The sequence below is a fragment of the Diceros bicornis genome, chromosome 26 (assembly GCF_020826845.1).
Source record: "Diceros bicornis minor isolate mBicDic1 chromosome 26, mDicBic1.mat.cur, whole genome shotgun sequence".
NCBI lineage: Eukaryota > Metazoa > Chordata > Mammalia > Perissodactyla > Rhinocerotidae > Diceros > Diceros bicornis.
This window is the reverse complement of record NC_080765.1, coordinates 19,138,083-19,164,200: the sequence shown is the minus strand read 5'-3', so window position 1 is coordinate 19,164,200 and position 26,118 is coordinate 19,138,083. Positions and strand designations below refer to the sequence as shown.

General features: G+C 38.1%; 1 protein-coding gene across 3 annotated transcripts in view; it reads left to right on the top strand.

The window, feature by feature from the left end:
- Nucleotides 1–25,770, top strand: part of LOC131422336 (S-adenosyl-L-methionine-dependent tRNA 4-demethylwyosine synthase TYW1) — a 219,699-nt gene extending 193,929 nt beyond the window's left edge. For all 3 annotated transcript variants that reach the window (XM_058569484.1, XM_058569483.1, XM_058569485.1), the window contains one exon: nucleotides 23,837–25,770. In XM_058569484.1, the coding sequence (XP_058425467.1) occupies nucleotides 23,837–24,058 (222 nt within the window). In that variant the 3' untranslated portion in view covers nucleotides 24,059–25,770. The remainder of the gene's footprint in view (nucleotides 1–23,836) is intronic.
- Nucleotides 25,771–26,118: the final 348 nt, after the last annotated feature.

Below are 26,118 nucleotides of genomic sequence, written 5' to 3'. Positions count from 1 at the left end.
GTGGCATTTCTTTCTTTACCCATTTCAAAAGTTAGAAATTTCCTCTGATCCAGGATACTGTATAGTCCCAAATGTAAGGTGAATCTTAAAAAAAAATTCTCGGGAGATCTGAAGCATTGGTTGAATATTTACACTTAGATGACCTTTAAAGATCCTACCTTAAATTTGTAAGATTTTTACAACATGAAATAGCCTCTGGAGAATCCACTTAATCTTTATTACCTTGTCCATACCCAGAATACCCTGTGGTCATTTGCAGTACAGTGATCTTGTCATTGCCATATGCTATACCACATGCAAAGCAGTTCTTAAATAGTGGAATATTTTTTTACATGGATGATTATTTTTATTATCTCTATAGAACAATTTGGCATTTAGAAGTGATGTTTAGATAAAGGAGTTTCTGCTATTGATAGGAGGCAGGCTACTTAGTGGATGGGAGAGTAAATGGGAGTAGAAAGTTCAAGGAGTTTCTCTGACTTTGAACAAAGGAAAGACATAACAGACTCACATTAAGATAAATAGGTCAGCATATTTTAGTTCCAAGGTTGAGGTAGAGGGACAAAGAAATGACAACAGTTGCCCGCAGGAGACAGTCTACAAGAGGAGGGTGAACCTCTGTGCTTTGGAGTGGGCAGTTGGGATAAGGAGGTATAATCAGCCTTCTGCTTTTGGGTTTCCAGTCTAGCAGCTTAAATGTAACCTTAGTCCTATCAGTCTGCAAACTAATAAAGCCCTGATGAATCCAGTACATTTTGATCACTTTAGTTAAGAAATAGTTCCCTCTACATTTTGGTGATATCCTATGATAATAGATCATTGCCTATGGAAACGAAGTGGTAGGTTATATGTATGGCTTGCAGGATCCACATAGCATTGTTTTGAAACCTAATTCTTTACTTTTTAAAAAAATAGACTTTATGTTTTAGAACAATTTGCAATTTACAGAAAAATTGAGAAGATAGTACAGAGTTCCTATATACCCTGGATTTGGCCTGTTATTAATATCTTACATTGGTATAGTACATGTGTTACAATTAATGAACCAATATTGATACATTAATTATTAGCTAAAGTCCATGGTTTGTTAATTAGATTTCCTTTGGTTTTACCTAATGTCCTTTTTCTGTTCTGGAATCACATCTCAGACAACACGTGTTTAGTTGTCTTGTCTCTTTGGGCTCCTCTTGGCTATGGCAGTTTCTCAGATTTTGATGACATTGACCACTTTGAAGAGTGCCCATGAGGTATTTTGTAGCATACACCACTGAAATTTGTCTGATGTTTTTCCCAGAAGACTTGGGTTATGGGTTTTGGGGTTTTTTTTTTTTTGAGGAATATTGGCCCTGAGCTAACATCTGTTGCCAATCTTCCTCTTTTTTAAAAATGTTTTTTCCCCAAAGCCCCAGTACATAGTTGTATATCCTAGTTGTAGGTCCTTCTAATTCTATGTGGGACGCCATGGCTTGATGAGCGGTGAGCAGATCCGAACTGGCGAACCCCGGGCCGCTGAAGTGGAATGTGTGAACTTAACCACTACGCCACCATGCAAGCCCCAGGTTATGGGTTTTTAGGAGGAAGGTCACAGAGATCAAGTGCCATTTTCATCACATCATTTTAAGGATGCATACTGTCAACATTATTTACGACTGTTGATGTTGACCTGGATCAGCTCGCTGAGGTAGTGTTTGTCAGGTTTCTCCACTGTAAAATTACTCCTCCCCTCTCCCTTTCTGTACAGTACTCTTTGGAGAGAAGTCACTATACGCAACCCATATCTAAGGAGTGAGAGTTATGCTCTCCATCTTCGAGGGTGGAATATCTATTTAACTTATTTAGAATTCTTCCGCACAGTTTTGTCTCTTCTTCCCATTTACTAATTTATTCATTCACTTTTTATATCAGTATAGACTCATGGATATTTATTTTATATTTTAGGTTATAATCCAATTCTACTCTGTTTCTTTTGCTCAAATTGATCTAGCTTTGGCCATTCGGAGCTCTTTAAGTTGGCTCCTGTGCTCCTTTGACATACCACCATTAATGTGGAGGCAGGTGTTTGTTTTTATTTGTTTTGAGCACTTCTCACTTTCTGGCACTACAGCCTACTCCGGGCTCATCTTGTATATTTACTGCCCCAGTCCTAGAATAAGCCATTTCTCTCAGGAGCCCTGGTTCGTTTTATTGCAGAACGGTGTTAGAAACCAAGATCTGAATAAAGATGTGCTCGTTGCTAGTAAGGTGTCATTTCTTTTAGGCCCTCTCAGATGACAGAATGAAGAAACATGTCTGTGTATACTAACCTTTGTATATACATGTCTGTAAATATTTCCATATGTAACCATTTGTATCTGTATTAAGCTAAAAATACTGATGTGTCAAACTCTAATCCATTACCACGTGACTCATTCTAGCCTCCTCTCCTTGCTTATTTGTAAATCCCCACTCCAACAATGAGAAACCTGGCTGCTGTGGTCAGTCATCTGTTTACCTAATTGTTCAATTCCAGTATACATGTATAGCAGTATCAGAATTTTTAACCCTAGAATACAGTGCTTATATGTAGTTCCTTTTGCCTTTAGTCTTACAGGCTCCACTCATTTCCACAATTACTTAGGTCAGCACCTTTTCCCCTCCTTCCCTTTTATTGAAGTTATTTCACGCATTTGTAATTTAGTTAGAGTCTCTTGTCACAGTCTGCACCTCTTCCTGGGATTCCCCTGACCCTCCTAAGTGATTTTTTTTGATTTGCATTCTTTTTTTTTTTTTTTTATTGATGTTTTAATGGTTTCTAACATTGTGAAATTTTGGGTTGTACATTTTTGTTTGTCCATCACCATATATATGACTCCCTTCACCCCTTGTGCCCACCCCCCACCCCCACTGCCCCTGGTAACCACAGTCCAGTTTTCTCTGTCCATGTGTTGGTTTATATTCCACATATGAGTGAGATCATACAGTGTTTCTCTTTCTCTTTCTGGCTTATTTCACTTAACATAATACGCTCCAGGCCCATCCATGTTGTTGCAAATGGGACGATTTTGTCTTTTTTTTATGGCTGAGTAGTATTCCATTGTATATATATATACCACATTTTCTTAATCCAGTCGTCAGTCGAGGGACACTTAGATTGCTTCCACTTCTTGGCTATGGTGAATAATGCTGCAATGAACATAGGGGTGCATAAGCCTCTTTGGATTGTTGATTTCAGGTGCGTTGGATAGATTCCCAGTAGTGGGATGGCTGGGTCATAGGGCATCTCTATTTTTAATTCTTTGAGGAATCTCCATACCATTTTCCATAGAGGCTACACCAATTTGCATTCCCACCAGCTGTGTATGAGGGTTCCTGTTTCTCCACATCCTCTCCAACATTTGTTTTTTGTCTTGGTGATTATAGCCATTCTAACAGGCGTGAGGTGGTATCTTAGTGTTGTTTTGATTTGCATTTCCCTGATGATTAGTGATGTTGAGCATCTTTTCATGTGCCTATTGGCCATCTGTATATCTTCCTTGGAGAAGTGTCTGTTCATTTCCTCTTCCCATTTTTTGATCAGGTTGTTTGTTTTTTTGTTGTTCAATTGTGTGAGTTCTTTATATATTATGGAGATCAACCCCTTGTCAGATGTATGTTTTGCAAATATTCTCTCCCAGCTGGTGGGTTGTCTGTTCATCTTGATTCTGGTTTCATTTGTCTTATAAAAGCTCTTTAATCTGATAAAGTCCCACTTGTTTATTTTTTCTTTAGTTTCCCTAGTCTGGGTAGGCATGTCATCCGAAAAGATTCCTTTAAAACCAATGTCAAATAGTGTGTTGCCTATATTTTCTTCTATGAGTTTTATAGTTTCAGGTCTCACCTTCAGGTCTTTGATCCATTTTGAGTTAATTTTTGTGAATGGCGATAGCACATGGTCCACTTTCATTCTTTTGCATGTGGCTGTCCAGTTTTCCCAACACCATTTATTGAAGAGACTTTCCTTTCTCCATTGCATGTTCTTAGCACCTTTGTCGAAAATTAGCTGTCCGTATATGTGTGGTTTTATTTCTGGGCTTTCAATTCTGTTCCATTGATCTGTGTGTCTGTTTTTGTACCAGTACCATGCTGTTTTGATTACTATTGCTTTGTAGTATGTTTTGAAGTCAGGGATTGTGATGCCTCCTGCTTTGTTCTTTTTCTTTAGGATTTCTTTAGCTATTCGGGGTCTTTTGTTGCCCCATATAAATTTTAGTATTCTTTTTTCTATTTCTGTGAAGAATGTCATTGGGATTCTGATTGGGATTGCATTGAATCTGTAGATTGCTTTAGGTAATATACACATTTTAACTATGTTTATTTTTCCAATCCACGTGCATGGGATATCTTTCCATTTCTTTATGTCATCTTGGATTTCTTTCAATAATGTCTTGTAGTTCTCATTGTATAGGTCCTTCACCTCCTTGGTAAGAGTTATTCCTAGGTATTTTATTCTTTTGGATGCAATTGTAAATGGTATTATCTTTTTGAGCTCTCTTTCTGTTAGTTCATTATTAGCATATAGAAATGCAACTGATTTTTGTAGATTGATTTTGTACCCTGCAACTTTGCTGTAGTTGTTGATTGTTTCTAATAGTTTTCCAACAGATTCTTTAGGGTTTTCTATATATACAATCATGTCATCTGCAAATAGTGAGAGTTTCATTTCTTCGTTACCTATTTGGATTCCTTTTATTCCTTTTTCTTGCCTAATTGCTCTGGCCAAAACCTCCAGTACTATATTGAACAGGAGTGGTGAGAGTGGGCAGCCCTGCCTCGTTCCTGTTCTCAGAGGAATGGCTTTCAGTCTTTCCCCGTTGAGTATGATGTTGGCTGTGGGTTTGTCATATATGGCCTTTATTATGTTGAGGTACTTTCCTTCTATTCCCATTTTATTGAGAGTTTTTATCATAAATGGATGTTGTATCTTGTCAAATGCCTTCTCTGCATCTATTGAGATGATCATGTGGTTTTTATTCTTTGTTTTGTTGATGTGATGTATGACATTGATTGATTTGCGGATGTTGAACCATCCCTGCGTCCCTGGTATAAATCCCACTTGATCATGGTGTATGATCTTTTTAATGTATTGTTGTATTCGGTTTGCCAATATTTTGTTGAGGATTTTTGCATCAGTGTTCATCAGCGATATTGGCCTGTAATTTTCTTTCTTTGTATTGTCTTTGTCTGGTTTTGGTATCAGGGTGATGTTGGCCTCATAGAATGATTTAGGAAGTGTTCCATCTTCTTCTATTTTTTGAAATAGTTTGAGAAGGATGGGTATTAAATCTTCTTTGAATGTTTGGTAAAATTCACTGGAGAAGCCATCTAGTCCTGGACTTTTATTTTTTGGGAGGTTTTTGATCACTATTTCAATCTCTTTACTTGTTATTGGTCTATTCAGATTCTCCATTTCTTCTTGGTTCAATTTTGGGAGGTTGTATAAGTCTAAGAATTTATCCATTTCTTCTAGATTGTCCAATTTGTTGGCATATAGTTTCTCATAGTATTCTCTTATAATCCTCTGTATTTCCATGGTATCCGTTGTAATTTCTCCTCTTTCATTTCTAATTTTATTTACTTGAGCCTTTTCTCTTTTTTTCTTAGTAAGCCTGGCTAAGGGTTTGTCGATTTTGTTTATCTTCTCGAAGAACCAACTCTTTGTTTCATTAATCCTTTCTACTGTTTTTTTGGTCTCAATTTCATTTATTTCTGCTCTGATTTTTATTATTTCTCTCCTTCTGCTGGCTTTGGGCTTTGTTTGTTCTTCTTTTTCTAGTTCTGTTAGGTGTAATTTAAGGTTGCTTATTAGGGCTTTTTCTTGTTTGTTCAGGTGGGCTTGTATCACTATGAGTTTCCCTCTCAGGACCGCTTTTGCTGCATTCCATATGGTTTGATATGGCATGTTATCATTTTCGTTTGTTTCCAGATAGTTTTTGATTTCTCCTTTAATTTCATCAATGATCCATTGGTTGTTCAGTAGCATGTTGTTTAATCTCCACATTTTTGTCACTTTCCCAGTTTTTTTTTCATGGTTCATTTCCAGTTTCATAGCCTTATGGTCTGAAAAGATGCTTGTTATGATTTCAATCTTCTTAAATTTATTGAGGCTTGCTTTGTTTCCCAACATATGGTCTATCCTAGAGAATGTTCCATGCGCGCTTGAGAAGAATGTGTAGTCAGCTGTTTTTGGATGGAGTGCTCTGTATATGTCTACTAGGTCCATCTCGTCCAGTTTTTCATTTAAGTCTACTATTTCTTTATTAATTTTTTGTCTGGATGATCTATCCATTGCTGTAAGTGGGGTGTTAAGATCCCCTACTATTATTGTGTTGTTGTTGATTTCTCCTTTTAGGTTTGTTAATAGTTGCTTTATGAACATTGGTGCTCCTATGTTGGGTGCATCTATATTTATAAGTGATATGTCTTCTTGATGGAGTGTCCCTTTTATCATTATATATTTCCCTTCTTTGTCTTTCTTAACCTGTTTTATCTTGAAGTCTACTTTGTCTGATATGAGTATGGCAACACCTGCTTTCTTTTGTTTGCCATTAGCTTGGAGTATTGTCTTCCATCCTTTCACTCTGAGCCTGTGCTTGTCTTTAGTGCTAAGATGTGTTTCCTGAAGGCAGCATATTGTTGGGTCTTGCTTTTTAATCCATCCTGCCACTCTGTATCTTTTGATTGGAGAGTTCAATCCATTTACATTTAGGGTAATTATTGATATATGAAGGCTTAATGTTGCTGTTTTGTCACTTATTTTCTGGTTCTTTTGCATTTCCTTTGTTTCTTGTCCCATTTGTTTTGGACTGCCAATTCAGTTTGGTTGTTCTGTCTTATGATTCTTCTAGTTTTCTCTTTGTTTATCATATGTGGTTTTGCTTTGATTATTTGTTTAGTGGTTACCTTGAGGTTTGGGCAAAAAATCTTGTGTATGAGATAGTCCATTATCTGATGGCCTCCTATTTCCTTATACTAAGTCAATTCAGTCACTTTCCTCTTCCTCTTCTAAGTTGTTCTTGTTATACCTTATTCTATCTTGTGTTGTGGCTGTGTGTTTACAGTGATGAGGTTAAATTTATTTTTGGTGAATTTCTTCCTTTGATCTTTGAGTTTAGTATTTAAGTGGTTGCTAACCTATTCCGGTAAAAATCTACTATTTCTCTGATTTTGTCTACCTACTTTTCTCCTTCCTCCAAGCTTTGTGTTCCCTTTCTCTTCTTTTTTTCAGGCCTGAGGGCCTTCTTGAGTATTTCTTGTAGTGGGGGTCTCGTGGCCATGAACTCCCTTAGCTTTTGTTTATCTGGGAGAGTTACTATTTCTCCATCATATTTGAAGGATATTTTTGCTGGATAGAGTATTCTTGGCTGAAAGTTTTTGTCTTCCAGTATTTTGAATATATCATTCCAGTCTCTTCTAGCCTGAAAAAGTTTCTGTTGAGAAATCCGCTGAGAGCCTGATGGGAGTTCCTTTGAACGTTATTTTTTGTTTTTGTCTAGCTGCCCTTAATATTGTTTCTTTGTCGTTGACCCTGGCTAACCTTACCACTAGGTGTCATGGTGAAGGCCTTTGTCTGTTAATATATATAGGTGTCCTGTTGGCTTCGCTTACTGGTATTTCCTGCTCCTTCCCCAGATTTGGGAAATTCTCAGCTATTATTTCCTTGAATAGGCTCTCTGTTCCTCTTTCCCTCTCCTCTCCCTCAGGAATACCTATAATTCTTATGTTACATTTTCTAATAGAGTCAGATATTTCTTGGAGTCTTTCTTCATTTCTTTTTAGTCTTAGTTCTCTCTCCTCTTCCATCTGGAGTATATCTGTATTCCTATCCTCTAAAGTACTAATTCTTTCCTCCATATTGTCAGCTCTGTTCTTTAAAGATTCCAGATTCTCCTTTATCTCCTCCATTGTGTTCTTCATCTCCATCAGCACTGATTGGTTTTTCTTTATGATTTCAATCTCTTTTGTGAAGAAACTCCTAATCTCATTGAATTGTTTGTCTGTGTTGTCTCGTATTTCGTTGAGTGTTTTTATGATAGCTATTTTGAAATCTCTGTCATTTAGTTTATGGATTTCTGTGTCTTCGGGGTTGATTTCTGGGTGCTTGTCATTTTGTTTCTGGTCTGGTGATTTCATATATTTTTGCATTGTGGTTCCTGTGTTGGTTTTGATTTTCCTCATCCTGGAAGTCTCTGGTTGCAATTTCCACCTGCCGCCACTGTCTGATGGTAAAGGGCTGTGTAGTCTAAGCCCCCTGCACTCTGCCCCGGTTTTTCTGCTGCGATCCACAGTTTTGTTTTTTTTTTTTCCCCGCTGCGATCCACGGGTCCAGTCTTTTGATCAGGTCTGCCTGGGATCGCTAGGTCTGGTCTGGTCGGTTGAGCTGCAGAGTCCGGGTTGCGGGGAGGGGGGAGCTCTCTCTTTTACCCTCTGGGTCCCTGACGTGGGAGGCTTCTCGATTGCCCCTCTTTATCCGCTCTCTGGGTTGCTCAGATGTTGATGGTAGCCCTGTGGCTCCTCTGAGTCCTCTGTGCGGGAGTTTCCCACTGGCTGAGAGAGTCCGAAGAGCCACGGTTTCCTCGCAGAGGGCCGCCCCTCCCCCCTCTCTGGGAGCCGCGCGGACCGGGATCGCTGATCTGTTGGGGAGGGAGAGGAGTTCTCCTTACCTCTCCCCACTTCCTCCGGGGGCCCAGCACGTTCCGCTCTCAGATGTGCGGCAGTGTGGATCCCTCCGCTCTAGGTTTTCACTGTCTGGGATTCCGTTGTTGGTCTGTGACTGTTGCTTTTGTTGTATCTTGTCGGGGGAAGAGTTCACGGGAAAGCTCACTCCGCCATGATGCTGACGTCACTCTGATTTGCATTCTTTAAGGTTCAGTTTTTGTGCTATAAAGTTCTATAGCCTTTGAGAAGTGCATAATGTCTGGAAAAGATGAATGAACATCTTTTCTTATGCTTTTTTGCCATCTGTACATCTTTGGCAAGGTGTCTGTTCAGATCTTTTGCCCATTTCTTAATTGGATTGGTTGTTTTCTCATTGCTGAGTTTTAAGAGTTCTTTATATATTTTGGATACAAGTAATTTATCAGATGTGTTTTGCAAATATTGTCTCCCAGTCTATGACTTAACTCTTTATTCTATTAACTGTGCTGTTCTCAGAGCAAACTTTTTAATTTTAAAAAAGTTAGGCTTAATCATTTTTTTCTTTCATGGATCATACTGTATCTCCAAACTCGAGGTCACCTAGATTTCCTCTTTTGTTATCTTCTAGAATATTTTATAGTTTTTTTTATTTTATCTTTAGGTCTCAGGTACATGTTAAAAGCTGTAAGATCTGTATCTAGATTCTTTTTTTTTCTTGGCCTTTCTATTCTGTTTCATTGATCTATATGTCTCTTCTTTCACCAGTACTATGCAGTCTTGATTTCTATAGTTTTATGTAAGTCTGAAGTTGAGTGGTATCAGTCCTCCGACTTGTTCATCTTCGTGACTATTGTGTTGGCTATTCTAGGTCTTTTGTCTCTCCGTATAAACTTTGGAATCAATTTGTCAGTACCTACAAACTAGCTTGCTAGGATTTTGATTAGGATTTCGTTGAATCTACAGATCAAGTTAGGAAAAATTGACATCTTCACAATATTGAGTCTTGCAGTCCATGAACATGGAATATTCCTACATTTATTTAGATCTTCCACAATTTTTTCATTAGAGTTTGTTGTTTCGTGCATATAGATACTGTACGTGTTTTGTTAGATTTATGTATAAGTATTTCCTTTTTTTAAGCTAATGTAAATGGTATCGTGTTTATAATTTCAAGTTCTAGTTATTTATTGCTGGTATATAAGAAAGTAGTTAGCTTTTGTATGTTAACCTTGTATCTTGCAACCTTGCTATTAGTTCCAGGAGGGGTTTTTGTTGTTGATTCTTTGGAATTTTCTACATAGGTTAATCATGTCATCTGTACATAAAGACAGTTTTATTTCTTTCTTCTAAATCTGTATATCTTTTATTTCCTTTTCTTGTCTTACTGTATTAGCTAAGACTTCCAGTGTGATGTTGAATAGGAATGGTGAAAGAGGACATTCTTGCCTTGTTTTTGATCTTAGTGAAAAAGCATCTAGTTTCTTACCGTTAAGTATGATGTTAGCTGTAAGTTTTTTGGTAGATGTTGTTTATGGTTGAGGAAGTTCCCCTCTGTTCCTAGTGTGTTGAGAGTTTTTAATCATAAATCTGTTTGGATTTTGTCAAATGCTTTTTCTGCAACTATTGATATGATCATATGATTTTTCGTCTTTAGCCTGTTGATGTGATGGATTACATTAATTGATTTTTGAATGTTAAACCAGCCTTGCATACCTGGAATAAATTCCACCTGGTCATGATGTATAATTCTTTTTATACATTGTTGATTTTTACATATCTGTTCATGATAGTTATTGTTCTGTAGTTTTTTTCTTGTAATGTCTTTATCTTATTCTGGTATTAGGGCAATGCTTCTCTCATAGAATGAGTTAAGAAGTAGTCCTTCTTCTATTTTCTGGAATAGACAGGGGAGGATTGGTGTTATTTCTTCCTTAACTGTTTGGTAGAATTCACCCGTGAACCTGTCTGGGACAAGGAACTAGGAAGCTGTCAGGCACTCCTCAGATCCACCTGTTTGTCAGTCTTTCTGAGTGCCTCCCTCCCTTTTTCCTTTCTCCCTCTCTCTTTCTTGACTTTTTTTGCTTCTTCGTTTTCATGTCACCTGATATGACTGCTGATACCAACTTAGTTCAAGCATTCACCACCACTTGGTTCAATCTCAAGTGCCAAATTCGCAAAAGGGGACTCACCTGCATATAAGATCATATCATCTGCAAATAGCAATAATTTTGCTTCTTCCTTTCTTATTTGGATGCCTTTTATTTCTTTTTCTTGCCTAATTGCTCTGGCTAGGGCTTCCAGTAGTGTGTTGAATAGAAGTGATGAAAGTGGGCATACTTGCCTTGTTAACTGATCTTAGAGGAAAAGCTTTCAGTCTTTCACTATTGAGTATGATGTTTGTGGTGCATTTTTCAGATATGGCTTTTATTATGTCAAGGTAATTTCCTTCTACTCCCAGTTTGTTGAGTGTTTTTATCATGAAAGGGTGTTAAATTTTTTCACATTCTTTTTCTGCATCAATTGAGATGATCATGTGTTTTTTTCCATCATTCTATTAATGTGGCGTTTTACATTGATTGACTTTCATATGTCGAACCATCCTTGCATTCCAGGAATAAATCCCCACTTAGTTATGGTGTATATTTCTTTTACTATGCTGGTGAATTTGGTTTGATATTATTTTGTTGAGAATTTTTGCATTAGTGTTCATAAGGGATATTTGTATGTAGTTTTCTTTTCTTGTAGTGTTTTTGTCTGGCTTTGGTATGCAGGCCTCATAGACTGAATTAGAATGTATTCCTTCCTCTTCAGTTTTTGAAAAGTTTGAGAAACATTGGTGTTAGTTCTTCTTTAAAAGTTTGCAAGAACTCACTATTGAGCGATCAGGTCCAGGGCTTTTCTTTATTGGGAGATTTTTGATTACTTACTCAATCTCCTTACTAGTTACTGATCTATTGAGACTTTTCTGTATCTTTGTGATTTTTGTCTTGTTAGGTTTTGTTTTTCTAGGAATTTGTCCATTGCATCTAGATTATCTAATTTGTTGGCTACAATCATTCATAATATTCTCTTTTAATCCTTTTTATTTCTGTAGAATTGGTAGTAAGTCCCTACTTTTATTTCTGATTCTAGTAATTTGAATGTTTTCTCTTTTTTTCTTAGTCAGTCTAGCCAAAGAATTGTCAATTTTGTTCATCTTTTCAAAGAACCAGGTTTTGATTTCATTGCTTTTTTTTGTTCTTTCTATTTTTCTATTCTCTAGTTGTTTATCTCTGCACTGACCTTATTATTTCCGTCCTTATCCTAGCTTTTGGTTTAGTTTGTTCTTTTCCTAGTTCCTTAAGTTGTAAAGTTAGGTTGTTGATTTGAAGTCTTAAAGTGAGCATTTATAGCTATAAATTTTCCTCTTAGTACTGCTTTCACTGTGTCCCATAAGTTTTGGTATGTTGTGTTTTCATTTTCATTACTTTCTAAGTATTTTCTAATTTCCCTTGTGATTTCTTCTTTGATCCATTGGTTGTTTAAGAGTATTTTGTTTAATTTCCACAAATTAAATTAAATTAAACTGTGAATTTTCCAGTTTTCCTTCTGTTATTCATGTCTAACTTTATCCTTATTGTTGAAGAAGATACTTTGTATGATGTCTGTCTTTTAAAATCTATTTAGACTTAATTTGTGGCCTAATATATGGTCTATCCTGGAAAATGTCCCGTGTACACTGTTTTGTGTTGTTGGGCAGAATGTGCTTTATATGTCTGTTAGATCTAGTTGATTTATTGTATTGTTCAGGTCCTTTGTTTTCTTACTTATCCTCTGTCTGGTTGTTCTATCCATTACTGAGAATGAGGTATTGATGTCTCCAACTATCATTGTAGAACTCTATTCCTCTCTTCCATTCTGTCAGTATCTGCATCATATATTTTGATGATCCGTGATTGGGTACATAAGTGTTTATAATTATTATACCTTCTTGCTGTATTGAACCTTTTATTAACATATAATGGCCTTCTTTGTCTCTTGTAACCTTTTTGATTTGAAGTCTATTTTCTGTGATATTAGTATAGCCACTCCTGCTGTCTTTTGGTTACTATTTACGTGGAATATGTTTTTCTGTCCTTTCACTTTCAACCTATTTCTGTGTTTGCATATAAAGTAAGGCTCTTATAGACAGCCTATTGTTGGATTATGGTTTGTTTTTTTTTTTTACTCCATTCTGCCAGTCTCAGTGTTTTGACTGGAGAGTTTAATCTATTTACATCTCTGTGATCAGAAGCAGCAATCAACAATCAGAACACAGATCCCCGGTGTTTGGAGGACAGGGTCCTTATTGCCCACTCTGTCTCCCAAGGCTGCATACAGGCTACTCCAGGAATATGCTCACAGCTGCCAGCCATGGGGGTGGGGAGTGGGGAATGGGTAGCTGCTGCCAGTCTAAGCTGAAATTAACTGCAATTTATAGTCCAAACCTTTCACTGAAAGTTGCAAGCTTTCAATAGATTTCAGAGTTCCAAAATAGTTGCATCAGACAGATTCTGCCAGTAAAATTTTTGTCTGGGTGGGGTGAAGTACACTTGATGCTTCCTTCTTCACCATCTTCCCAGAATCCTATACTCTTATATTTTTACAGTTTATGCTTAGTTTAATTCTAAAGTTAATCAGCATTGCTGTCCTCCTTCAGCACAATACAAGGACTTCCCAGTACTCTTTCCTACAATTAATGCTTGTTTCAATGGATCCATATAAGTCCCACATTCTTGGTTCCCCTTTGCTTCTTGCATCCCAGTTGTTCCTGGTGGGTGCAGTTGCCTTCTTGCTGAAGTGATTGGTAAACTGAGTCTTTTTTTCCGCTGAAACATCTTTATTTCACTTTCGCTCTTGAATGATAGATTATCAAAGTAGAAAACTCTAAGTTGAGGTATTTCCTCCTAGTGCTTTGAAGATATTATTCTATTGTCTTCCAGCATAATCTTTTCAGTATCTTCTAGCATCTTTCATCATTGATGAGATATCTTATATCATTCTTCAGTTTTAGTGTCTGCTGATAAGCTCAATAACCAGTAATATTTATTAAGGTCTCTTTGGTAACACTGTGCATGCATTAATTCATTTAATTCTTACAAAAATTTTATGAGTCATAAATACTATTTTTCCTCATATTCCAAAGGAGGAAACTCAGGCTAAGAGAGTACAAGTCTTGTCCAAGGACAAATAGGGCACAGTTAGAGCTCAATCCGTTATCTTTCAAAATACAAAGCCTACTTTGTACCACAACATTGTACTCTCAAATGCTGTAGACAAGATAGGGAAAGAGAAGTGTCCATTGGAAACAAGGTGGAGAATCCTCTATCCCAGCTCACCAACCAGCAGTCTCCTTGATTTCCTCCAAGATCATCAACTCTGAGAAAGTTTTTGCCCAATTTGAGGCCCTGTAGGTAATTAAGTACTGATCACAGAGGCCTCCCTCTTGGATATAGAAACTTGCAATCTGTGAAGGGAGGGAATGAAGAGCTGTCACCTCCCCATGCCTTCTCTTCTTAGAATAAGAAGAGAATGCTGTGTCTCCATTTGAGTCTTGTGCAGTGTTCTCTTAACAAAACCTACTGACTGAATATTTTCCCTTCTATGTTACATGTGGAACTCACTCATATCAGAGGCCTGAATGCTCTCAGTAATTACTTTCAAAGAAATGTCAGAAAAATGGCATTTTGGTGACACTGCTGAGAAGACTTAGCTCTGCTGCAACAGAATTGGAGATTAAGATCGAAACTCAGAAATTGAGTTTCCAGATAAAAAAATTTTTTTAATTGCACTTGGATTTATCTAGAATTCAATCACATTGTTGTAGTTTTGTCTCTAAAAATGGTTCCTCTGGCAGCTGTGCCATGAGAATACTACTTGTCACCAGTAAACTTAGAAAAAGGTGTCAACTCTTCGGTGTTCCACTGTCGCAGGCAATCAGACGCACTTTGAAGTCTGTCTGTGTGATCTTTGCCTCCTCTTAACCCAAAGAACAAACAGCGCAGTTGTAGCTACAACAGGCAAGAACAAAATTCATAAATCTCAGAAATTCAAAATGTACTGCTGTAGCACTCTTTTTTTGTATTCCAAAAGCACTTCTCCCTCTGACTACCCTGGAACTTACTCTGCTTCTTCCCAATTAGCATGTTCTTCTGAGTTAATGACAACGTCTGGCAGAGCCCCTCTTCCGTCCTTTAACCAGAACTTTCCCGAATGTTTGGTTTGTAAGTATTACTGTATGTTTGGAGGACCCAACTAAAAAATAATTTATACTAAGATCGCATAAAAGCCCTTCTTATGTGTGTGAAAATGAAAATGGTATGTATGATTCTTATTTTTGTATTATTCTACTTTGTCTATTAAATATGGACTTTGAGGTCTGATTAATACAGAAGAGGATTAATCTTACCCAATGAAGGGCTGACCTTTGCCCTCAGCTTCTAGGAGGTGATCTCTGAGCTCTTGGAATGTCCTGCCTGATAAGAGTGTCTTTGTTTTTTTGTTGTTTTTTGTGAGGAAGATTAGCCCTGAGCTAACATCTATTGCCAATCCTCCTCTTTTTGCTGAGGGAGATTGGCCCTGGGCTAACATCTGTGCCCATCTTCCTCTACTTTATATGGGACGCTGCCACAGCACGGCTTGACAAGTGGTGTGTAGATCCGCGTCTGGGATCCGAACCCGCGAAGCCCGGGCCGCCAAAGCAGAGCACGTGAACTTAACCACTAGGCCACTGGGCCGGCCCCCAAGAGTGTCTTTGTTTATCTGGGGCCCTTGGGCCACACTGGATAGTCTATACTAAGTATGTGATTTAGGGTAGGGGCTTGGAGCTATACAGTATCTGCTCGAGCTCCAGAGAGGCTGGAAACTAAGGTCAGCCACTTGGCAATCAACCATGTCTAGGTGACCATACCCAGTAAGAACTGGACACCAAGGCTCTGGTGAGCTTCCCGGGTTGGCAGCACTCCATGCCTATTTTCGTACATCATTGCTGAGTGAAGTAAGCACTGTCCAGGGCTCCCCTGGGAGAGGACAACTGAAAGCTCCATACATGGAACTCGCCTAGACTCTCCCCCTTGTGCCTCTTCCTTGGCTGATGTCTAATCTGTATCTTTATGCTGTAAAAAGCCATACTATGAGTAGAACAGCTTTCATTGAATTCTGTAGGTCCCCCTAGTGAATTGTCAAACCTGAAGGTGGGCTGGGGAATCCCTAAATTTGCAATTGGTTGCAGAAGTAGGGGTGGTCTTGGAGACTCCTGAACTTTGGTGTATGTATATATATGTTTTCAAATCCCAGCCACACCATTTCTCATTTTCTTATCTGCAAAATAGAGTAATTCTGTTTACAGGGTTATTGTGATGGCTAAATAAAATGGTGTATATAAAGCATCTAAAATAGTGCTTTGCTCATCCACAGGCTCTTAATAAAGGCTCTTCCCTAAAGGTGTTGATTGTTTTATTTTTCAATAAAGAATAGTACAGTATCACTTGGAGGAATACTCATACAAAATACCTCCAATGTTGATGTTAATAAATAGCTCTTGATTTGCTCTTTTCAGCTCATATGCAGGATTTCCTCCTTATTTTAACTCTTGGATGTATGGAAATGTGATGCCTTTGAATGGTTAGAACTTTTTCAGTAGCTAGATGGTATTTATAATTTCAAAACTGAAATAACTTCAGCAGAGCATGGTTGAAGCAGGGGATAGGGGAGACCAGATGGTAAGAATTTTTGTTTGTGACGTTTTGAGTTCGAAGTAGCTGTGGATCTTCTGTATGGACTTGTGTGTATGGAAGATACAGTGACACTAATGGGAAGTCAATTCCTCATCTACAGAAGCAGCAGCAGCATGCTTGCCTATACTGCTGTAACAGAAACCCGTTCAAGTAATGGGAGGAGTGTCTTTCAGTATGGCAATTTAGTTTTTTAAATTATTATTTTACCAGAAGGGATGAAAGCTATGTAAATAAAATAGAACCAGTCAAAGGCAGAGCAAGCTGACTTGAAAGATCTGCATATAAAGCTTTTGGTTCCCCTGCAGTTGCCTTGGAGCAGACATTCTCTGTTGTGCTGTACTTGGATAGAGAGAGAATTCATAGACAGCGTGCTTCATCTGAGGGTGCTCCCTGTTTAGACTTGATGCTCAGAAAGTTTGAAGTGCACTAAGAATTTGGAATAGACAGATTATTTTCTGTAACTTTTAGATCAGTTAAACAAAGAGAGGTAATTTAGAAATATTATACATAAATTTTTTTTAAAAAAATTTTCCTTACATTCAGAAATACTTGAAAGACATGATGATGATTATTAGTTCTGTCATTTTTCTGGTTTGACAGCTAACAGACAACGTGGGAGTGTAATGACCATGGGCTCTTGAACACCCTCGAATTTGAATCTTGGCTCTTCCACTTACGGAGGATAGGCACCTTCTGCACATTTGTTACTTAGCTTTTTTGGACTTTTGCCCTGGCTTTAAAGATGGGAATCCAACCACGTGTGTTTGTTAAATAGAATACACAAGTGCCTAGTATACAGTGGGATACTTCAGAAGTACTTGTCACTACCACTGTTGTGCAAGCCTGCTCCTCTCCTCCGTCCTAATTTATTGGCTATGGTGGTGATAATAGATTCTTTCCTTGCTTGGATGGATTGGTCGTTACTATTTTAAACTTTAGTTTTATCAAAATTCTACATAGACAGAGTTTAAAGAGTCAAAGTTTTATTATAAAAATCAGCAGTACCTTGTACTCTCCTCAAACACATGCCTCCTTTCCCACCTATCAAGTGATAACCACTTTCAGCTTTTCCAGGTGATTCTTTTGGTATTTATCTTCATGTATCTAAATAACACACTTAATATTGCTGCTATTTATTGCTTGTTTTTTTTTCTCTATTTGCTCATTATCTTTACTTTCTGCTTTGGAGGATGAGGATTAGGCTCTCTTCTACCTTTTCTCATCATACCCTTTCCTATTCCCTCCCTGTCCCAACATGTGTATATCATAATTATATGCATTATTATGACCATATGAACACTATTCACTGCTGAGCAGTGCAATTTCCTATGATTGCTGTTTGTTTCCAGCACAACTTTTTGGTTTCCTTGGAGTTAATATTTATCTTATTTTTTTTCTGTTTAGGTTTCTATGTTCTTGCGTTAAATCAGCTCTCAAACTCTGCCATCCTCTATATCTCCTTTCAGACTTTTAGACGTGTTAGGTTTTCTATCATTCGTCTTTTTAAAGGAGTCTTTCCAGAGGCACTCTCTGACTCACCCCTTGGAATACACAGCTGTCATACTGGGATTTCTCTCCTGTATGGGATGTCTTGTTCCTGGGATCCCATGTCTCTTTTTGATTTACTTTCTCATTCAGGTGAAACATCCTCCAATAGATTCCTGAGAAAGGATATGTGGGAGGTGCAATTTATTGAGACCTTGTATGTCAAAAAATGTTTTTATTCTCCCAAATGCTTGATTGATAGTTTGGCTGGATATAAAATTCTAAGTTGGAAACTATTTTCCCTGTGCAATTGGAGGCACTGTCTTTTAGTTTTCTGTGTACAGGCATTACCTTGGAGATATTGTGGGTTTGGTTCCAGACCACTGCAATACAGCAAATACTGCAATAAAGGGATTCACATGAATTTTTTGGTTTCTCAGTGCATATAAAAGTTACATTTACACTATACTGTAGCCTAAGTGTGCAATAGCATTATATCTAAAAAAACAATATACATACCTTAATTTAAAAATACTTTATTGTTAAAAAATGCTCACCATCATCTGAGCCTTCACTGAGTTGTAATCTTTTTGCCAGTGGAGGGTCTTGTAAAAACTGCAATATCTGCAAAGCACAATAAAATGAGGTTGATGAGAACTCTGAAGGCATTGATGCCAAATCCTTTGTATATGACCATTTTTTCCGTGTTAGATTTCTCTTTATCTCCATTGTTTTGAAATTTCACTGAGGTGTGCCTCAGACAGTGTTTCTGTTTTTATCCATTGTGGACCCTTTGACTCTGGAAACTCATGGCCTTCTCTTCTTAAAATATTTGCAGAATTATTTCATTGAGGATTTTCTCCTTCCTGTTTTTCCTCCTTTCTTTCAAGAACTCCTATTATTTTATAATTGGGTCTCTTGGGCTAGTCCTTTCATTTTTTTTAATATTTTTTCTCCTAGTTTCTATCTTTTTTACTCTATATTCTAGGAAATTTTCTTAACTTTCTCATGAATCCTGCATTTCTGCCCCTACAGTTTTAAAATCTAAGGTCTTTTTATTCTTTGAGTGTTCCTTTTTCTAGTGTAGGTTTTTTTATGGATACAGTATCTTCTCTCATTTCTCTGAGGATAAGTTGTTTTAGTTTCACTGTTTGGGTTTTTATTTCGTTTTGTTTTGTTTGTCATTTTCTCCTTGCATAATATCTATTTACTCTATTACTCTTTTCTTTTTGTTTATTTTTATTTCTTATGTTAGAAGTTTTCCTCAGGTGATCGGTAGTTTTCTGCTCATATTTAAGTGGGAGATTAAAAAGCATATTGGGAGTCCTAAGTGCATGCATGGGGCTTGACTTTATCTTAGAGAAATCTCGCTGGGTCATTTCCTTAGGGAACCCAAACTCAGTGTCTTTCAGTCAGTCCTCTGGGGCTGGTCAGGAGCGTCTTTGAATTTTCCCCAGCTTGTGTGGCCAGCAGAGGTCAGGAGGCAGGTAGGGAGTGATGGGGCTGCTCTGATCCCATTTTCAGCATGGTAGCCCTGTTCTCAGCTCTACCTGCTATACCACAGACCATAGATTCTCTTGTGTTGTCTTCTGAGAATAACCCCTCTGTCTTCTGTTGGGCGTAGGGTGAGTGGGCTGGGCAGCTGGTCAGCTATGTACATGTACAGGGGGTCAGGAACTTGTGGATCTAACAGTTTCTTAAATAGAATGTAAACCTATCTTTGGGTTTTTTAGGGGGAGAGTTGGTGCCTCTGCTACCCCCAGTTCCCAAGGGTGACTGGTGCCAAGAGTTTATGAGCCTTTGGGGAATTCCGAAGCATAAATTGGGTTGAATCTTGGACTTCTTTATTTGCTAGCTTACGATTCAGCTCTCTTGGGTCTGCTAAGCCAGTTATTGGTCATTCATCGTCTTTTCAGCTTCTAAAAGTTTGAAACTGTTTTCTCCTCTCCTGATCTCTTTGTTTTTATAGGTTACATATCTTTTAGAAGTGCCTTTACTGTCATTTTAGTGGGATTTCAAGAAGACATGAAAGTAAAAGTGTTTATCTGCCATCTTTAATAATCTAAAAATAATCGAAAGTAGTCTTTTAAACATTTAAAATAACGAAGAACCTATGTTGTCATTATTCTGTTTAGTGAAATTTTCCCTGTGTGAAAGGTGAGAACTAATGAGAACAAGACCCTTTGTGCAGCAATTTGCGTGTTCTGGACGGTGGGAGCTGGTAGAACTGCCTCATCTGGCCAGCCTGGCCACGGATCCTTAGCAGCCTGGCTTTATTTAGTCAGGGCCGTACCTTGTTGTACAATTGATGTGTTTTTGAGATCATCTATGACCTTTTGAGTTTATTTGTAATTCTGCATAGATTTGCCTCTTCCTTTACTGTTGGATTTGAGGAATTCTTGAAGCAAGATGATCTCATGATCTCATGTCTCAGCATACTTAACCTCAAATTTTGTGATTTGGGGTTTCATTCCTCTGTTTATGCAGCTCTTTCAGCATTATTTTTGTACTAATCTTACTGAGATGTGCCCTTTTAGCTCCTCCCTTTTGCATGAAGCGGTTTGACTTTTTCTGAGCATATCGTTCAATGTAATTATTCTCAGATTGTCTTGAGAGGGGGCATATGTAGATTCAGTTTTGTCGAGGGGGCTGATGGCTCAGCATTAATTTAAAAGTAACCTACGTTTATAGACTGAATTTTTATGTCCTTTCAAAATTCGTATGTTGAAGTCCTAACCCCCAGTGTGCCTATATTTGAGATGGGGCCTCTAAGGAAGTAATTAAGGTTAAATGAGGTCATAAGGGTGGGACCCTGATCTGATAGGATTGGTGTCCTTATAAGAAGAGACCCAGAGAGCACCCTGCATACATACACCAAGGAAAAGCCCTGTGAAGCCATAGTGAGATGGTGGCTGTCTGCTGGAACCTTCATCTTAGACTTCTAGCATTCAGAACTGTGAGAACATTAATTTTTGCAGTTTAAGCCACCCAGTCTGTGATATTTTGTTATGGCAGCCCAAGCAAACTAAGGCACCTACTTTGTGTTACAGTTCCTTGGTCTTCTAGTTTGTTTTCTTAGACATTGGCAATCGGAATTGTCACTTGTCAGATATTACCTTACAGTTGTCATATCTGTGCAACTAATTTCTTCCCTTTTAAGCCAGGGTAGAATTTTGTAGTCAAAAGAGACCATATCTTCTTCAAACTGTGTTAGAGTTAGGAAATCAGTGTCGTGGGTTGCAGTCAGCAATTTTTTAAATGAAATACATTGCCTATAGTTTTTTGAAAACTGTGTTTCCAGAGTATGTGGGGGAGAGAGTGTATGTGTGTGCGTGTGTATGTGTACTAGATTGAGATATAAAACGTATTTCTTATTGTAGGTTGTGGGAAAAAAAAGATTTTAAGTCTATTGCTCTAGTCCAAGCTAATCTTTTAGTCCCTCTTAGAATACATGGCAAGTCATCACTGTTAGAGTTTGAGGGAAAAAGACCAAGACTGTGGACCCTGAGGGATCAGACTTCAGACCTAGAGATCCAAACCCAAAAACGGAAAGTCATAAGGAAGAGGAGAATATGGTTATCTATTTTTCTCAGCAAGGAAAGCAAGGGGCCCCCAAAAGGATTCTTCTAGCAGGGCCAAGCTCCTGGGAGGTGGATGTGATTTATTATATCTTTCTCTGCACTCCCAAAGTGCCTTGTGCATAGCCTCATTCACTGCACACACGATGTTATATTATATTATTTTTATTTATTTTATATAATGTTATATATATTATATTATTTTTATTGATCATATTGTACTGTAATTATTTTTAAAATGTTCATGACTGGGCCAAGTCCATAGTTGGCACTCCATAAATGTTAATAGGATGGAGGAATAAAAAGTAGGCATCATTATCAGCCTTATTTTACTGTCATACATGTTACTGACGTGTTTATTCCTGTACTGGTTGGGAAGTCACACTGCTTCCAGACACGTGTGAATATCATGCCTTCTATCATGAAAATACACTGTGAAGAGTCCGTACTATACTATGGAGCCAATAGCAGCAAAATTAGATCCTGCCTCTCAAGATGTCAGTGGAACAGGTGGAAATTGTTTTCATTATGTGATCTTCTAGCTTTGTTAAGAGGTGAGGAGGAAGAGGTTAGGCCGTTATATGTCCTAAGTGACAGTATAAATTACAGTAAGTCAGTTATATTCACAAAGCCAGCAGTCTTGGCAGGGTAGAGTGGGATGGGGGAGGTAACTACAGAAGCAATTATAATATGCTGTTGGGCAAGTTCAGGGTACAGTGAGGTCTTGCAGCAGGGCAACTGTCATAGTCTAAAGGGATTTAGGAAGACTTCCCAGAGCAAAGGACATTTATGAGGGGACCTGTGGCCTAAGTAGGTGTTAATCAAACAGAGGGAACGGCATGGCACTCACATGAGAGGAGGGTAGCTCATGAAGAGCTTCCAGATAGGGATTTGGTATTTAGATTGTATGTTTAGATAATGGGGCTGTATTCTGCTGTAGACGTAGTAATCCCAGGCAGTCTGCAGAAGTTGCAAGCAGCCAGAACTGGAATCAGAAGATCAGTCAGCTGGAAGCCTGTTGCAGAGCCCCAGAAGTAAGGGCCTGCGTCAGGGCCATGTCAGGGCACTGGCCGTAGAAGTGCTGCTAAGGGAGAAGAAGTGATGGAGGCCTGGCTGTTTTTTGGATGTGAAGGGCCAGGGAAGGGAGGACTCTAGTTTTGAGTCCCAGCCCCCAGGGATGACAGTGATTGTCTTCACAGTAAAAGAGAACACTCGGGAGCAGTCAGTCTTGAGAGGGAAAATGATGGAGAGATGTGGATTTTACGTCTTGGGTTGTAGAGTTCGTAAGAGCCCTTGGGGCACCATTTCAAAGAATGGTCTTATTAGAAGAAAATTTCCCATGATTCATAGATATTCTAAACTTTTCCATTTATTTGGCAATTTTCCCCCTAGAAAGCTCTTAGCTTTGGGTAAAAAATCAGATGTCATTGACATTCAGTATATTTTAATATTCTAAATCCGGGAACCTATATATTTTCAATATTTTTCTCAGCTAGAACATGAAATTTTTATTTAACTTGATTCATAATCAGGGTTTTTTAAAAGATGGTGGCATAACAGAAAGATTTGTCTGTTTATAATCAAGTATGAGTGTATTATACATTTACATGAATGAATGCCAAATAGATGCTTTGAATTAAAAGCCTTCACAGTTCAATTAGTAGTTCCCTCAGAGCGTCCTCAACTTCCTGTTTTCTTCATTCCTGGTCATTATTCTACAATGACTTTTGAGAAGCAATTTTCTTAAGACAGTAAAAATTGGATTATTCCCCTTTATTGAATTGAAATTCTTAATAAGGCTTTCCCCTAATGAGATATTGTATTCGTGTTAGACTAAAAAAGCTAGTTTAAGTAATTAAGTTAGCATTTCAGAATTAGAAGTCATTGATTAAAGCTTCATTAATAACTCAAGCGAAGTTTAGTAATAAAAAGGATTCCACTAGGTGCTGCTAACACAACCATGAAAATTCATAGCAGATAAAAAGTGCAACAAGAGGAATTAGAATTAGCTTGACCATTAACACATGATTATGCCAAAAAATTTAATTAACCCTCTTTCAATGATACTGCTTGAGCAATGATACTGCTTGAGCAGTATCATTGAAAGTCAAGATAAACTTGACTTTCAATTCCAGGATGTATTCTTTATTCAGCAGTTGGGTCTTCTAGGTCTGGTGTGGCAGCAGTCCTAAGGGAAAAGAAACTCCTTTGACTGTAGTACATTCTGCTTTGATATGGAACTGTATCTGGAGCATGAAAGAATTTTCTCTAACATGATAGGGAGAAAAGATCAGACTCATTTTTTATTTATTTGATATTATTTTATGGATATTTTTACTTCTGACCTGATGACATTTTTTTTTCCAGTTTAAGATTGATAGAGAATGGTGGACGTGGATCGATTATAACCGCTTCCAGGAGCTCATCCAGGAATATGAAGACAGCGGTGGATCAAAAACTTTCAGTGCAGAAGATTATATGGCTAAAACTCCTCCCTGGGCTTTATTTGGTGCCAGTGAAAGAGGCTTTGATCCCAAGGACACAAGATATCAGAGAAAGAACAAATCAAAGGATGTTTCTGGATGTTGAGATTATCTGACTTCAGGATACTGAAGGACAAAAACTGATGGCCCCAGAAGGTTCTCAGACTCCACTGTGATTTTTTCCAAGGACAAATTAACACAAATTATATTTTATATTGAGGAGACCATAAGGCAAAACATGGGAATGCAAGTTACGCCCCGGGGTTGGGGAAGGCAGCTTCCACACTTTGAGTGCCTGGGACTCGGCCTCACCGTTTCCAGAACTCAGTCCCCTTCCTGATTTTACTTCTGAGAGGGAAGTCATTTTAGGGGGGAAGTACACATCCTTATTAGAATATAACTGGCAGTTTTGAATTATAATTAGTAAGCCTCCCTAGAATGCTATTCAGAAAAGTGTTGTGCAGAATGAATATCTCTTCCTCTTCCCCTCGTGGGCTGTTGGCTTTTGTGGATTATACTCCCTGAGGTGAGTATATCTGCTCCCTCTAAGACCTCCATCTTTCTCTTATATCTTAAGATAACACCTCCTGAAAGTAATTTAAGTTGTCATAATTCTCAATTATTTTTAAATACCACATAGATTACTTTAAATTTTTTCTTAGTGCCAACGCTTTAGAAATTGAGTTGGATCTGAAACTGTGCTAGATCTCATTGTGTTGCCATACGAATTGCCATAGAAGGTAATAAATGGGCTGGATTAGAGTAAAAGTTCTCTTCTGTAAGAGGAATTGCCATAGGATGTCATTGAATAATTAGTCTCACAAACAAACTGTGAAACAGTACGATTTGCTTTTTGTTGAAAAAGTCAGTGTTTAAGCCTCTTATTGCTGCACATGTAGCAGGTCTCCATCTTCTTTCATTCTGTAGCCCCAGCTACTTCATGCAATCTGTTCTTTATGGTTCAAGTTTTTTCTAATTGGAAACATCATTAAATACTCAGTAGGTTTTTTTAAAGTATCGTAGTTATTTTTAAAATTCCTTTATCCTAAAATTTTAATTAATAAAACATCTTTTGTAAAGACTTAGAACACAAATTTTCTTTTGAGTGCTTATTTTAAAGATGTTTCTAGTTGTGTGGTTCTAAGCCCTATCAGACCCACTTCCTCCTTATACATCAGCTGTTTTGTAACACCCTCTATTCTCTGCTGAAGTAAAATTCATAGATAATATAATCTACCTACTCATTTAGTTGAAAACTGGGCACTGTATTTATTTCTAAGTGATAGATTCAAAACACTTCTCTCAGTTGTGACATAGGATGGGATAGTGACCAAGTATCACAGAAATCTTATGTTCTGTCTTGAACCCACATCTTCAAGCTTTGTTTAGTCTCCTGTTCTGTTGATGTATGAGACAGACAGGAGACAGGAGTAGTCTAGGTCAGTGAGGCAGCATCTCCTTGAAACTCAGATGCGTTAGTGGTCATTGAATAGAGACGGAAAACACCTTAAAGTGGAATGAAGTGTTAAAAAGCAAGAGCTGTGCTAAGGAGCCCACAGAGGGGCTCCTGTTTGTGACAGGTAAGCGAGCAGCCAGTTGTTGCAAAACGCCTCAGAGGCCGCTGTGAGGAGCGAGGCAGGAGACAGAGTGTGCAGGGCTTTGGGCCATCTCTCAATCTCTTTCTCAACCAGACAACTTTTATTTTTTATGTATTGAGGTTCTGCTTAAGATTTAACTTGGGCAAGAATATTCTGTTGCTTCAAAGAAAAAAAACATAGCAAACCTCTCACCTTCAGAATGAGCCTTCTTGACTCCATTTTCTCCCCCCCCGAAAATGTTTGGTTTATATTAAAGAAAATAACATGGCATATTAATCCAAGTTCACAGTCACAACAAAAAATTTTAAATGGGGGCCGGCCCGGTGGCGCAAGTGGTTAAGTGCACGTGCTCTGCTGTGGCGGCCCGGGGTTCGCCGGTTCAGATCCCGGGCACGCACCCACACACCGCTTGTTAAGGCGTGCTGTGGTGGCGTCCCATATAAAGTAGAGGAAGATGGGCATGGATGTTAGCCCAGGGCGTCTTCCTCAGCAAAAAAGAGGAGGATTGGGATCCGATGTTAGCTCAGTGCTGGTCTTCCTCACACACACGCACACACACAAAAAAATT